The sequence below is a fragment of the Vespula pensylvanica genome, chromosome 1 (genome assembly GCF_014466175.1).
Source record: "Vespula pensylvanica isolate Volc-1 chromosome 1, ASM1446617v1, whole genome shotgun sequence".
Lineage (NCBI taxonomy): Eukaryota > Metazoa > Arthropoda > Insecta > Hymenoptera > Vespidae > Vespula > Vespula pensylvanica.
The window spans coordinates 15,961,699-15,977,145 of NC_057685.1; the positions used below are offsets into that span (position 1 = coordinate 15,961,699).

Here is a 15,447-nt window from a genome sequence, read left to right on the forward strand (position 1 = left end):
GCGGGTGTAACGATCGTTCGAATTAAGGGGAATAGCAGATGGGTACACACAGGGCCGTCCCTCTATGAAATAGAAATTCTAGCAGCGGGGCAAACATCGATCCAACCAGCAGCAGCACTAGCAGTAGCAGCAGTAGCAGCAGCAGCAGCAGCAGTAGCAGCAGCAGCAGCAGCAGCAGCAGCAGTAGCAGTAGCGAGAGCTCTGTTTTCTCTCTTTCTCTCTTTCTCTCTCACTCGCACAAACTCTTTGTCCTGTTGCCAGGAGCTCGAACGGAGCTCGAGCGTGCCCCGGCATCCAAAGCCCCCAATTTCGAAAGATTCTCTACGGCCCTGAAGGAGAGCCATCGTGTCCTCGGGCTCCGTCATTGCCTACTACACCCCCTACGATGGATCGCATTAATAGAAGGCTCGAATCGATCACCGAACGGTGCGATTTTTCGCCCCGAACGAGACTTTCCTTTTTTCTCCCTTTTCTTTCCATCTTTGAATTTTTTCGTCTGTACGAACAAACGTCATCTTCCTTCGGGATTTTATCCGGAAATTGGAATTTCATCGATAGCTTATCGAATGAAACGGCGTGTGTCGATGATTACACTCTAAGCTTTTCCGCTTGGATTTATTGGCTCGTTCACAAAATTCCTTGTAATTTTTAATCAAAGTTTCCGAGAGAACGTTTCTCGATATAATATTGTGTAACGCGATAACTTTAATCCGTCTATTCAAATATTTATTGCTCGTATTATATAAATTTAATTCATTTCTGTGGTTCCGTTATATATTCGCGAGATTCTTTTTTCCTTCGTTTCTTTTTTAAAATTGATAAAATAAAAAGTGGAATTATTCCTTTGATAAGGATCAATAAAAAGAAGAACGAATTTATTGGAAGAGAAGAAATCAAACAAAATAATAGAATTTTTTCCTATTGAAAGTGCTACCGCATAGTATATGTAAATAATTAAGTACATACTTATTTCCTCTTATCGTTGGGATAAGCGGAACATCGGTGAATAGACGTTCGTTTTTTCGCTTGGTTTGAAAAATCTTTTCGATTCAACGTAACCTAATTATTTTCCGGGACAAAAAGCGTCCCGTTTAAACTCGTTTTCGGCGGAATATTAGCAAAATATGCCCGGGCACGAAATGCTGCAACAGAAATCGGGTTGACGTTGTCGTTCGAACCGTTGGCAATTTCGATTAAAATCGCCCATATTCTATGTCGTGTGTGTAAGTAAGTATGTATGTATGTATGAACGTTTGTATGCGTGTATATGTGGGCACGTTCTATAGAGCCCTCGCGTTCGATTCCGTAACGAAAGAGCGAAGAAGTAGGAAATGGGGGAAGTTACACGATCGAATAACAAGCGACTCCCGATCGCCAATTATATTTCAAAAGCTGCACCGCCACTGCCATCGTGTCACGATAATATCGTTCGACCGTAGAACTGTTTAACGCTCGCGTTGTTTGTAACTTCCTCGATAATGAAAGCGAATTTTGTGGACTAGTATTAGTAGCAGTACCACCAATAGCATAGGTTGATTTTGCAAAGCTTACTTTTCTAACGTAGAAACGTCGTTAAAAGTTCATCGCACTTAATTTTTTATTTATTTTATTTTATTTTATCTTTTATTATACGAAAGCAACGAATTTCCTCTTCCTATGCGTGGTGAATGCTTCTTTGAATATAGATTCGCAGTTCGTTCTGTCTTTTTCTTCTTTTTCACATCCACCATCAACGTACACATTTGTCTGATTCGCATAATCGCGATCATACAATTCGTTTTAAAGATATTTTCTAATACTTGATGTTTTTAAGAATTAATGTTCCTTCTTTTATTGACCATTGAAAATATCGCGCACAACTAATCGTCGAATTAACTATCGAGTAGACCGATCGAAATTAAGGGATAAGAGTGACAAGGAATAAGACTACCGGGTAGATCGAGAATGAATTCTTAAAGGGAAACTCGACGAGTACCTTCCACGTTATTATCGGATTACCCGTCGAATTATTATCTCGGCTCTGCCTTATCTCGATTCTTCGACCTTTACTTTTACGAACAAGGGAAAATAATTGATAGTAGGATTGGAGTGAGGTAAAGGGAGAGATAGGGAGAAACGCAGTTCTCGATTTATTCGAATAGTTCCGATCCGATTTTCCGAGAATTCGTCGTTGGGGCGCGTAACACGAGTCGCTTTGACGGGGTTGCTGCTCACTGTTCTCGCCCTCCCCATCCCCTTCCCTCTTTACATATACATATGTATATCTATGTATACGTCTGTACAATAGATATATTAATAACATTTACGTTTTAATTTATTATATTTATAATGATAAACTTAATCAAAAATGGATTGAGAACGTACATACACGTTCAGGCATTATAATAATTTATTAGTTTACTATTACAATGAAAAATGTATGCAAGTACGTGATCTTAAGTCGAGCAAAGAAATAGGTCCCACAGCATCAGTTTCGTGCTACGTTGTAGAATCTTATTTTTTTTGTCTCTCTCTCTCTCTCTCTCTCTCTCTCTCTCTCTCTCTCTCTCTCTCTCTCTCTCTCTCTCTCTCTCTCTCTCTCTCTCTCTTTGTCCGACGTTAAACGCGCACGTGCTCGAACTACCGACATGTCGCGCGACGCCGATAGAAATTCATACCGCGTGCGATAAAAAGCTTCGAAGACGCGCTCGCGGACAAAGAAAGAAAGAGAGAATGAGAGTATGTGTATGAGAGAGAGAGAGGGAGAGAGAGAGAGAGAGAGAGAGAGAGAGAGAGAGAGAGAGTGAGTGAACCGAACCCACCCGGAAAAAAGCTCTTCTTCGTCTCTTTCTTCGCCTTTCTCTACTATTTATTTTTTTCTTTTTACTTTTTCCTCTTTTTTTTTTTGTTTTTCTCGTGCACCCAAACACAACAGACACAATCGAGACGATTATCACGATTCTCATCGGAATCTGAATAAATATTGATTGGTCAGTGTCATAATATCATTGAAATAACAAGTTTTGAATTCGTACATCCTGTTTTATTAGTTTGATGTTTTAAATGTTATCACGTTAATATCATATACAGAATGATATATTACTGATCGCATTCTTTTCAATTGGAATTGATAAGAATTTTAAAGTATTTCACATTTATCTTTCGATATCACCATAGCTAAGTACGTAAGTACATATATCTGTTATTTCTATAGTTGTTATATCTGTTGTGTTATTTAAAATAAAAAATACGAAGCTACATACTTGGTAGGTTAATGTTAACAATCAACAAAAAAAAAAAAAAAGAAAAAAAGAAAAAAGAAATATATAAAAAAATATACAAACGTAACATCTGAAAAAAATAAATATCGTTCTCTCTCGTAAGATATTTCGTATATCGTAAGAAAACTAAGTCGATCTGAACTCTTTGTCCCTTTCTTCTTCGAATTAAGAAGCTACACGATTCTCTTTCTCTCTCTCTTTCTTCTACGTATCTCGGGTCGCGCGTGTACGCACGCACACTCGCACGTACGCGTGTCAGAGGTCGCACACGCTCGGTGTGTCGCGGCAAATGGGTCGATATACGGAGCCGGCCCACAGGGTAGCTCGGGGTTTGCGTGTGGCCCCTAGGAGTGGGGATAGCCAAACTGGCTGTCATTTCCACCCAGTTCTACCCGGTTCGAGTGAGTAAGAGAGAGAAAGAGAGATAGAGGGAAAGATAGAGAGAGAGAGAGAAAGAGAGAGCAGAGTGAGCACGAGCATGTGAGGGTGCCACCCCTCTTTTCTGTCTCTCTCTCTCTCTCTCTTTCTCTCTCTTTCTCTCTTTCCCACCACTCGAATGATCCACCCCTCTGAAAACTCAAGCTCTCCCTTCTCTGAAAACCCCCGTAACACACACATACACGCGCACACACACTCTTATTATACCAACCGAGCTCTACCACCGTCACCATCACTACCACCTTCCATGGCTACGGGCAGGCGCGCGATATTATGTTCCTGAAATATTACCGCGAAACGAACAGTCCGATGCACGCTTTGAACGCGTTGCATGGCTTCGGTGAACCTCTCCGCATGCATTTACGAGTACACTTAAGTACGTACGTATGTATGTACCCATGCATATACATATACATATGTATTTATTCCATGTTGGCATTATCAATGGTCGAACGCAATATTTTTAATTTCTTTGTAATTCAACTCGTTAGGAAACCCAGTAACTGACGTTCGTTTTTCCGTTTTTCCTCGGCTTCGGCCATTGCTTTTGATGAAATCGATAGTAATTGGATAATTTGTGAAATGTCTATGCACAACTGTCATATATATATATATTTTTTTTCTAATAGTTTATAGAAAAATTGATAATTTTAATCATCGTAGTATTTTTTGATTCAGATTTATATTTATTTTTAGAGCGAATGAACATAGTCACGTTGTAGATAGATTTTCTTTCCCCTCTCTCTCTCTCTCTTTTTCTCGTCAATTTCACGTCGATTCCTGACCAATGTCAAATAGATAGACGATATCGTGAGACATCGATGATCGTTCAAACTCTATGACTCGATCGAACATCAGCAACGATACCTTTTGTGTGGAACTTTTCTGTCGTGAAAATGTTCGCGATGAAAGGAACTCTAGATTAATTCTCGTAGACGAAGCTTTTAGCTCGGTCTCGCTTATATCTAGGGAAATGAAATCGCTTTTCGTTGAAACTCACCGAACGATTTCGTTCTCATCTTTAGAAGAGAGAGGTGTACCAACTCCCTGAATCACATTATTCATTCATAGAGCCGGTATTAGTGACATTAATCCGTGCCTCTCTACTACCACCATCAGCAACTTCGACTAACCGTTTCGCGTTTAGAACCGTACGAGCCTGATAATAATTTTATCGTCGAAACTGGGTTACGTTCGTTATTTTAGGAGGCGCGAACGATCTTTCGGTGTTCTTAAATATATTCGCTTTCGGTCGTATAAATCTTTGGTGGTCGTTCTTTAGAGGATTTAAATCCTACAGGAGGTAAATCCTGACTCTGTACTCAAAATTTAACCTATCTTTCAGATTTCATATTTACGAAGGATATTAGAAACGAATTTGTAATTTCAAAGAGGAGCAGGTATATTCAAATTCATTGAACGAAACTGTCGAACGGATTATTGATATACAGATAAGTAGAGTAATGCGTCAAAAGTTCTTAAATGGATCGAAAAAGTTTCGAAATAATTTCAATAATAAATTACTTTCTTCCGAAACGTTTAAAATTTTTAATTAGGCTCGTAATTTTATAAGTCAGTATTGTAGTCTGTACAATCTGCAAAAAATAATATAAGCCTGAAAACTCCTAGAGTAAGTAATGAAAAGTATTACAAAGTAATAGATTTTTTAAATCATTTAAGAACTTTTGTCCCACCCTATATATGCAATTGTTGTTCAGAATTGTCGAGAATTATACGAATGATCAATCATATAAGCTATTTTTAACGAGTCCTTTGTAGTCCAAAAGATGATTTGTCTAAAAGGCAGTGATAAAGCTCGAAAACGATTTATTCTTCTTTCTTTTTATTTTGTTTTGTTTCATTTTCTTTTCTTTTCTTTTCTTTTATTTTATCTCTTTCTTTCTTTCTTTGTTTTTTCTTTTTTTTTTTGAGATTTCGAATGCCACGACGAGACACGGTTTATGTTCGCTCATTCGCGATTAATTACACGCGAAAATGGTCGAGCCGTTCTACCGTCGGAGTCTTTGAAACGATCAACGAAATCCGGTTCACCGTTGTATCATGAAAGTTCAAAGGGTGTCGGCGCTGTATTCGGGTTTTGTGGGAGGAGAGGAGATGTCTGGGAAAAGAGGTTAAACGTTGTATGTATCGTCGAAGTATATAAAAGTGGAAAAGTTTCGTGTAAAAACGTCGACTCTTTTTTACTCTCGCTACGATCGAGACTTTGATTTACATTTTTTGTTCGTTCATGTTCGTTGATGAACGAAATATGTTATATCTATATATGTAAATTATAAATTATTATTTGGATATATTATACATCTTTTTCTCATTATATAACAATATGATATCGATGTAATAAATAAATAATGGCTTTTTAAAAGCAGCGGCGAGAGTTAAAGAATTTCGAATAACACTTGATAGCTCATTTCAAATGCGAAATGCGGTGGTTTGAAAAGACCTCTTCAGATTCTCTGTTCGACGAGTTGGGGGATATTGAATCATCGATTCCCGCACGCGTTAAGCGCCCTTTATGTATGTTACTGGTAATGAACAATTTACTTATGATTAGGTATACTGGTATAGGAAATTAAATATATTTCATTCGAGTAAAAAAATCGTGAGAAGTAGATAGTTAGATGAATGAGTATATTTGATAATCCTTACAGATACGATTACTTCTTACTTGTTTCTTCTATAATATTATAATACACGTTATCATTATTATCATCGTCCTTTAAATAAATTATCGAATCGACGGCACGGTATAAATTATAGCTGATAAAATAATGATTTAGTTAATGTATGTTAAAGAGGCTTTAATTTATTAACAATTAAACTCGAATCTCGTGAGTTGAGGTGAGCATTAAATAGAGAGAGAGAGAGAGAGAGAGAGAGAGAGAGAGAGAGAGAGAGAGAGAGAGAGAAAGATAAAGAGGAAAGATCGGACGTGATGGAGTTAAGAGAGGAGAGGAATATCACGATGTTTCGTGGGTGGCTAGTGTTTATATTGGAAAACGCGTACTCTCTCGCGGCGCCGCCGGCGACGACGACGCCAGGAAGGCGGAGAAGAGTGAGAGAACTCAAAGAGTGGGAGGGAAGTGAGGAGGAGCAGAGCAAAGAAGGAAGGCGCGTGTCGGAACCGTCCACCGTAGTCTCGACCACCTCTTCTTCCTCTTCTCCTTCTTACTACTTTCCTTTTTTTGTTTTCTTTTTTCTTTTTACGCGTCCAACACGAACTACGTACGCACGACTACATTCGCACGTACACATACATATAGGAGAATATCTCGGTGTGTGATCCAAAGAAGAAGATGAAGAAGAAGGAGATGAAGATGAAGAAGAAGAAGAAGATGAAGAAGAAGAAGAAGAGGAGGAGGAGGAGAAAGAGGAGTCTGGTGGTCCTCGCGAGAAGTAGGAGAAGCCGTTCAAGAAACTACTGTTGGTAGTGGTGGTAGTAATAGTAGTAGTAATGTGGTAGTGTAGTAGGTAGGTAGTGATGCTGCTGATTCTGCCGCTGTTCTTCAGGAGGAGGAAAAGGCTACTGTCTAAGCGAGGCCATTGTTGTGTCGAGAACTTAATATGCATTTCTCTTTCACGGAGAATCTACCGTACCTTGCGAAATTTCTTTCTTATTGTTAGATCCCGCTTCTTCTCCTTCGTCTTAGTCTTATTTTCTTTTTTCTTTTTCTCTCTTCTCATCTCTTCGATCATTGGAAAATGTAAGAAGAAAAGGACTATCCGATCTAAAGTTTACCATATTTGTGATTAACAGTAGATAGACCGTCGATGTAAATTATTCGAAGGAAGATAGAAAACCAAATGAATTTTTTTCTCCATAACTAACTGAACCCTGAAACTTTATTTACATCTTCTCAAAGATTTATTCGAGCTTGCAAGCTCCTATAATACCCATGTAATAATACAAGGACATTAATACTCACGTGGATAGTACAGATAAACGTTTTAAGAGTATCACCCATTCTACTATTTCTCTCTCTTTCTCTCTCTTTCTGACTCTTCCCACCTATCGTAATCTCGAAGCTCGCCAAAAACGAGATACATTTCGTGCAGCTGGGAAAAGTATCTTTGGGATTAACGTTACATACATATACGCATACATATGTATACACATAGGTACGTACAGGACATACATAGGATCTTGTATAATTTCGCTTAAAACGCTACCGTGCGTCCTAGAGAGGCATACGGAAAAGAAGAAAAGGAAGAAGAGAAAAAGAGAGAGAGAGAGGAAAGAGTGAGAAAGGGACAGAGAAAAAGAGAGAAGAACGCAAAAAGCCACGAATTCGCCGCAGATAACCGAGATTCTCTCCCACTTATTCGGCTTTGCTCTATCTTCTCTACTCCCCTTTACCTTCACCCCCTTACCACCCCACTGTCCCTCTCTTTACGCTTCCCCCTATCTTCTACGCGTCGGTCTTCCTTTTCTCTCTCTCTCTCTCTCTTTCTCTCTCTCTCTCTCTCTCTCTCTCTCTTCCTTTCTCTCTTTTTATCTCTCTCTTTCTCTCTCATTCTCTTTCTCTTTCCCGTATTCCGGCCGCACCCTTATGTACTTGAATTTACTACGCCATTCACGTTTGCGTCTACATAAATTGTTGCGTCCGACGTACACGTGCGCGCGCGTGCGTACGCTCTGCTACGCCAAAGAGGAGATACGTTCACGTATACACGCACACATATATATACATATATATGCAAATATATACATGTATATACATATATGTTTCTATACATGCGTACGTAAGCGTCGCGGCCAGTCAGACCGCAAAGAAAACACACGCCGCACCGGCAGAGAACGGAGAACGAGCGCGTAATACACGCGTGAGCGCGCGACCGAGAATGTCGCGAGCTACACCTACGACTTTTACATCCTACGAGAGAAGAGTCGAGTCGAGTTTTGAATTGAGTCGAGTCGAGTCGAGTTTTCCAACACACTTTCGAGTTTTGGTACGTTTTTATTTGATTTTTCTAAACGAAAGTTTGACGAATTTTAAATTTATTATTTTGAAATGTTACTTTGACAAATAATTTCTTTCAATTACTTTATTATTCAAATACCACCATACGTCTATTACATAACATCAGATGTATTCGAAATTTCTAAGCATCGCGGTAATAGTAAAAGTAATAATATTAATAATAATATATAATTATTATGACAATAAACCGGATGATATTTTGTTATTACCATAGTTGGGATTCTGGTTAATTTCGGAATATATAACGGAAAAGAGAGCATGGTTCGGACGAGGTCCTAATTTTTAATTTCCATTGCTTTTGCCGGTGGCAGGGTAGCCGTACTTGGACAAGGGACAGAGAGGGAGAGAAAGAGAGAGAGGGGTAAAGGGATAGTAGGAACAGGTTTTCAGGTCGGTAGGATGCGAAGGGGCCCTACGAAGCGTGACTACTTGACGATGTGGCCTGGCCTCTTTTTAAGCCTGGAAAATGGTGAACAGGTGTCCCTAAAAACTCGACGCCTCCAACTTTTCTTACCTCTTTCTCTCGTTATCTCTCTCTCTCTCTCTCTTTCTTCCTGTTTCTTATATCTCTTTTCGTTCTTTGCCGTGAGAAGAATTACAAACGATCGGTCGAAATCAAGATCAATGAGAAAAAAAAGTACGTAATAAATAATGTAAATTAAATACTCTTAAACAGTACGATTGAACGTATAGTTCTAAATGAGAACTGTTTTTTTCTTTCTTTTTTGGTATATAAATCAATTTCGTCGAATAAATAAAGTTCTTAGCGAGTATATATGATTTAATTCTACGTAAATATAATAATACCGCTATCTAAAATCGAATCCTCACTAAGCTGGCACTTTTTCCAAGGAAAGTACTCTAGGTCGCGTATAAATATTTCAATATCTCCGAAAATAGAGCGGGCAACGTGGATACGCGAAGCTTCTATCCCAAATACGTTTGGAAAAAATTCGACGTAGCGAGAATGATACGATGGGTCGCGATCTAAAATTTGAAGGGAATTTTATTTTTCGATATTTTCCATGAGAAAAGTGTAGACTAGTATAGGCTGATTTAACGCAAAGTCGTTTGATATTACATTGTATTTAATATATTCTAATAATCATCCTAAGAAAAATTTCAAATGAAAGACTTTCTTTTCTATAATTACTATATTATATAGTTATTTTGGATAATAATAATAATTATTGTCTATCATCCTGTATAATATTGTGTATATATATATATATATATACATATGTGTATCCTATACATGAGTACAATGTATATTTTACATAACTTAAAGGTAGTACATACGTCTATATAATCATATGCACCTACATTATATTTTGTACAGAGAATTAAGCGAAAAGCCGTGAAAAAAAGAGAACTCCGTTCGAGATCGCGGAATATCTAATTATTATAATTTATCCGGCTCGTTTCTCCTCGATACACGCGTTCTGACAAATGCCTGCCTACCCGTCGATTGACAGCTTATTGGCGGGTGTTACGCCGTGTACTTAAGACAACAGCACTACCTTAGGCCTATATACGTACGTACAATTACACGCAACTACGAGCACGCGTACACGTACAGAATGCACGAAGTAAGGAACACGCGATCCTTTCAGATCGTCCTCAGCCACCGAAATTGTTGATCTTATTTTTCGTTGATCGATTCGGCAACTTGATTGTTTCATTATCGATTCTCATCAGTTCTACCACGGAATTGAAGATTAATTATTAACGTTATTATTGTCCAATCAATTTTCCATACATTTTTAACAGGTACGTTCATTTAATCTCTTTTATCTAAAAATTTCGCTTGCAAAGATTTTTATAGAAACGTTTCCTACGATCAATCTAACAAAATTGAATCCGTTAATCAACGCTGCGGTCAAATGTACTTTAAAAAAATAGTATATATTCAGCTTATTTGAAAAAGCGAACTGGTGATTTATTATAAAGTATTCCGAAGGAAATTGCTAGCATCTATGTATGACATCGCCCAGAGATAGAAAGAAAGAGAGAGAGAGAGACAGAGAGACAGAAGGTTGAGCGTTAGTCGTAACCATGTAAAGCGAGAGTATCAAAGTTGTAAAACATACGTATTTAGTGAGAGAAAGAGAAAATAGAAAGAGAGAGATAGATAGATAGAGAGAGAGAGAGAGAGAGAGAGAGAGAGAGAGGGAGAGAGAGAGAGATAGAGAGATAGAGAGAAAGATAGAGAATGAGATAGAGATAGAGAGAGAGAGAGAGAGAGAGAGAGAGAGAGAGAGAGAGAGAGAGTGAGAGAGGGCACAGGAAGGTTGTAGCTCGCGGATAGGTAGATCGCTCGAGGCCGTCGGAGGAAGAGCGAGTCGAACATCGTGACGTCGTGACGTCTACGTGTATATATAAGAGACTACATTATGCCTTCCGACCTGTTGCTACCCCTCCTCACCCCGTCCGCTATTCTCTCAACCCCCTGTGTACCACCAAATGGAGCGTTCGTGCTCTCTTCGGCTCATTGAAAGCCTCCTATTCTCTCTCTATCTCTCTGTCTCTCTCTCTCTCTCTCTCTCTCTCTCTCTCCCGTATACATACATATATACACATATACACAGTTTCTATACTCTTCTATCTCTGGATCTACTATCTCTCTTTCTCTCTCTTTCCTCGTTCCATCTTACTCCTACCTCCGCATCGCATACGGTCTATCCGTCTATTTATCTCTCGTTTCATCTCTCTCTCTCTCTCTCTCTCTCTCTCTCTCTCTCTCTCTCTCTCTTTCCTCTCCTCTTCCTTCGCCTAGTAACTTTCACCCTTGCCGTTAGCAATCGCAGTCGACGTTCGACCCTTTTCCCCCAGGTACAACTAATATAATCCCTTCTCGATCTGACCCTTGACCCTTGCTCCCTTTTCCTTTCACGTTGCTACGTTTTACGTTGAACGAAATCAAGAAGGAAAAGGAACGTTTGATTTGAACGTTTGTTATCGTTCTATTTTAATTAGTTAGTCGATCTTCGTAATTAATGAAACACAAAGGAAAATCTCTTCGAGAACAAATCGTTCAGTTATCATCGAAATAATTATTAATGCCTTTCTTTTTTGTTGTTCGTTTTTTCTAGCCTCGGGAGGGGGTGGTTCGATGTTGGTCCCTCCCGTGGCCCAAGGCGGGACGGGCGATCGTCCCGTGGGTGACGCGGGTGGTAGGGCCCAACAGTCGTCCGGCCCTGCCGGGACAGCAACCCTATGGCCTCTTGCACCAGCGCAACCCAACCAAGTTCCAAATCAACAGTCACAAGGAATACCACCCTTGGCTGCAACTCCTGCACCGGCACACAATCAAGGTACATCATTGACCCTTCTCTTAAGTTTGATTATTTTTTAACTCGTTATTTTCCAAATGAAAAACAAAAAATAATATTATTGAAAAACAAAAAATACAAACGTGGGATCGGAATGTTCCTTTCGTATTTGTTTGTTTTTTTATTCTTTTTTTTTTTTTTTCTGATATCCTAAAGTTCGTATCCGTATGTAATGAAATTCGTTTGATTTCGGAACTTTTAAAAAATTGAAAAATATACAAGATAAATAGCGAGATCAGAAAATTTGTTTACAAAATGCAAAATACAAACGTCGATGTTGGTATTGGAAAATTAACTTTTCCAAAATGAAAATTATCGCTGTATGATATGGTATTAATTAATACGTGCGATCGATGCAATCGTGGTATTTTTACTTAGTAACGAGTAAGTTTTTATAAACAAAATAAATGTTTCTTAATTATGAAAATTTGTTTTGAAGTTCGTTTGTGTGATATAAGAATTATACAGGAGACAGTACCATGTAGCCGAAATAGCTCAGTTGGGAGAGCGTTAGACTGAAGATCTAAATGTCCCCGGTTCAATCCCGGGTTTCGGCAGATCTTTTTTTTTTCTTTGTTTCACTATTTTTTTTTCTTCTCTCTCGCAGTCTACGAAAGGTATATTGCGAATTTTAAACGATTGATAAATATAAAGAATATCATAAATAGTATAATATATTCGATAATCGAGATATCGTTTTACGAAGAAAAAGAAGATGTAAGCGAGTTTACGCGAATATGTTTCGTTCGTGGAACCGCATTAAAATCTCGTTGAGCACATTTATATATTATGATGTATCATACGTTATAATCGCGTGTCTCACGCGATACGTACCTGACGTAAGTGTAAATGTAAAAGTGTATTGTAACTTGAGGCAATAGCAATACATTTCGTTAGACTGGTAATATTATCGGTACTTTCTTTAAAGTCATTCCAATCTTAAACGTGAAATATTTCTACTATGGTGCCTGCATACGTCATATCGTTGCATTGTTGCTCGTGTGTAAACGTGATTAGGATAAAATATACACCGGATATTGCGACGTTTTACAAAGAGCATGCGCAAAAGATTTCCGTGTTTGGAATAGGCGGATTGATAAGTTCAGTTTAGAAGTGAAAGAGAAGGATCGTTCGGATAAATCATTGATTTTTCTTATCCAGGTATAACGAACTTATATTGCTTTATTTTTCATTTTATTTTTTTTTTTATTATTAAGATACAGACAACAGAATATCAATTTAGATATCCAAAAAAAAAAAACTTTTAAACTAAAATTGAAAATATATCGATCTTTTTTATTCGATCCTATTTGTATCAACCTTTAAAGAAATTCTCTTATGAGGCTAAATTTTTCAACGAATCAAATTACATCGTACACCACATGTACGTAGGTATATTAAAACCATTCAATTTTAATTAAAATTAACATCAAACGTTCTTCTATCTAATAATCGTTATATCGAAAATCGACAAGATTATTTCCTACTTTCCTTTTCTCTGAACTCTCGTTCATAATATCGCAGGTAACCGGAAAAGCTTGTCTCATGAATTATCACCGTTCTTTACATGATATGAAAAATGAAAAAAACAAAAGATAACAACATTTATTTATCGATGAAATATATATATATAAACACATGTATCGCATAGTAGTAAAGTATTTCCGATTGATTAGATGACTGTCTCTGGGAGGTAAAACTGATAACGACTATGATGATGACTACGACGACGACGACGATGAGGATGACGAGGACGAGGACGATTATTACTATTATTATTATTAATGTTGCAGGTGTGAGCCGTTACGGGTTGTACTCGTTATTTCCCGGGGGTGGCGGAGGTAGTTACGTCGCGGCCACTCCCGCCACCCCAGGGCCATCCACCCCCGCGCGCGCTTATCACGCAACAACGCATAAGGGTAAGTTTACAAAGACTTTCACCTTCTCTCTGTCTCGTTCTCGTTTCATCTCTTAAATCGACCTTATGACATCGACCTCCTCATCGTTTCTCACTCTCTCTCTCTCTCTTTCTGTCTCTGTCTCTCTGTCTCTGTCTCTCTCTCTCTCTCTCTCTCTCTCTCTCTCTCTCTCTTTCTCTTTGTCTTCGTCTGTCTCTTTCCATCCACCAATTTCCCCTATCGTTCATCCCTACGCGAACGTTCGCTTGTCTCCATTTCTCATTCTATACTTCGCCTCCACGCTTCTCCCGTCGTTCAGATTAGATTTATTCGCTCCCGGAAAATCTCTGACAGACTGTGAACGTTTCTCTCTTTCAAGTGCATACGTCTTGCAAATCACCGGACGAAATAGTATCGTGCGTCAACTCTTAGTCAGGATGCAAACTTCTTTTTTTGTCTTCCTTTCTCTCTCTCTCTCTTTCTCTCTCTCTCTCTCTCTCTCTCTTTCTTCTTTTCTATACTACTGTATTTTTCTTTTTTTTTTCTCTTTTTTGTTATATCGTTTTATTCGTATTTATCGCAACTATTGTGTCTTTTTGTCTTCTCAAAATGAATTTAAATAATCCATTATTTTTCATTCAACTCTTTATATATTTTGTATCACGGATTAATATGCTTATATATGTATATATGTATAGAAACGTGCTTGAATCGAGATCGTTTTTAAAAACAAGATAAAATAATTTTCATTGATACTGATTACAACGTTTGATACATAAACGATTTCGATTATTTCTATATTTCCCTATTGTAACAATCATGATACAATCGTGACGATAAGAATATCGAACTAATTTCGGCTTTTGGTATATAAATATTATAACGTTAAAGCGCATATCGAGTACAAGCAATGTAATTTCAACTTTAAATTTATTTTTTTGTCTGTGTACGTGCGTGCGGGCATTCGTGTATGTTTCAATTTATATCAAAGAACGATCCTTCAGAAAAGACATTTTTCTTTTTTATTTGTGAAAAATTACGAAAGAAGGTACAACCTGTCTGTATTTCTGTTCTTTAAATAAGTTATACTTCTTGTCAAATGGTAGATCATACGAATGATTCTTTTTTACAAGATATATATATATATATATACATACATAGATATGTAACTTATGTTACATACTCATCTTCATATGTATATCAGGGTGAGTTCGGGTACAACTAATTTGAATTCGGTACCTTGCTAGCACGTGCGTATGGGTAAACACGCGATCGTTTATAATTGGCATCGCCGAGATGTAATCTAAATGAAATAATACGCACTTCGCGACATCGATTGTATATTACAGGCTGTGCGCCACCTGCTGCAGCTGCTTTCGAAAAAATGGGAAATATTTGTACATTGCCGGCATGTAGTAGACTCGTTCGAGTCGCGAAATTGTGCCAACAATAAGAATCTCTCGTGGTGATTTTACATAAAGATAGTGAGAACGAAGGGAGTATTTTCGAAAAAAATTTC

General features: G+C 38.0%; 1 protein-coding gene and 1 non-coding gene across 17 annotated transcripts in view; both read left to right on the forward strand.

The window, feature by feature from the left end:
- Positions 1-15,447, forward strand: part of LOC122632809 — a 98,045-nt gene that overhangs the window by 56,506 nt on the left and 26,092 nt on the right. For 15 of the 16 annotated variants that reach the window (XM_043820080.1, XM_043820142.1, XM_043820096.1 and 12 more), the window contains 2 exons: positions 11,791-12,012; positions 13,824-13,949. In XM_043820080.1, the coding sequence (XP_043676015.1) occupies positions 11,811-12,012; positions 13,824-13,949 (328 nt within the window). In that variant the 5' untranslated portion in view covers positions 11,791-11,810. Of the gene's footprint in view, positions 1-8,496; positions 8,667-11,790; positions 12,013-13,823; positions 13,950-15,447 lie in introns of those variants that run through there. The other variant, XM_043820071.1, reaches the window with a different exon arrangement.
- On the forward strand, positions 12,515-12,587 carry Trnaf-gaa. Its single transcript has one exon. It is a non-coding gene; the product is annotated as a tRNA-Phe (tRNA).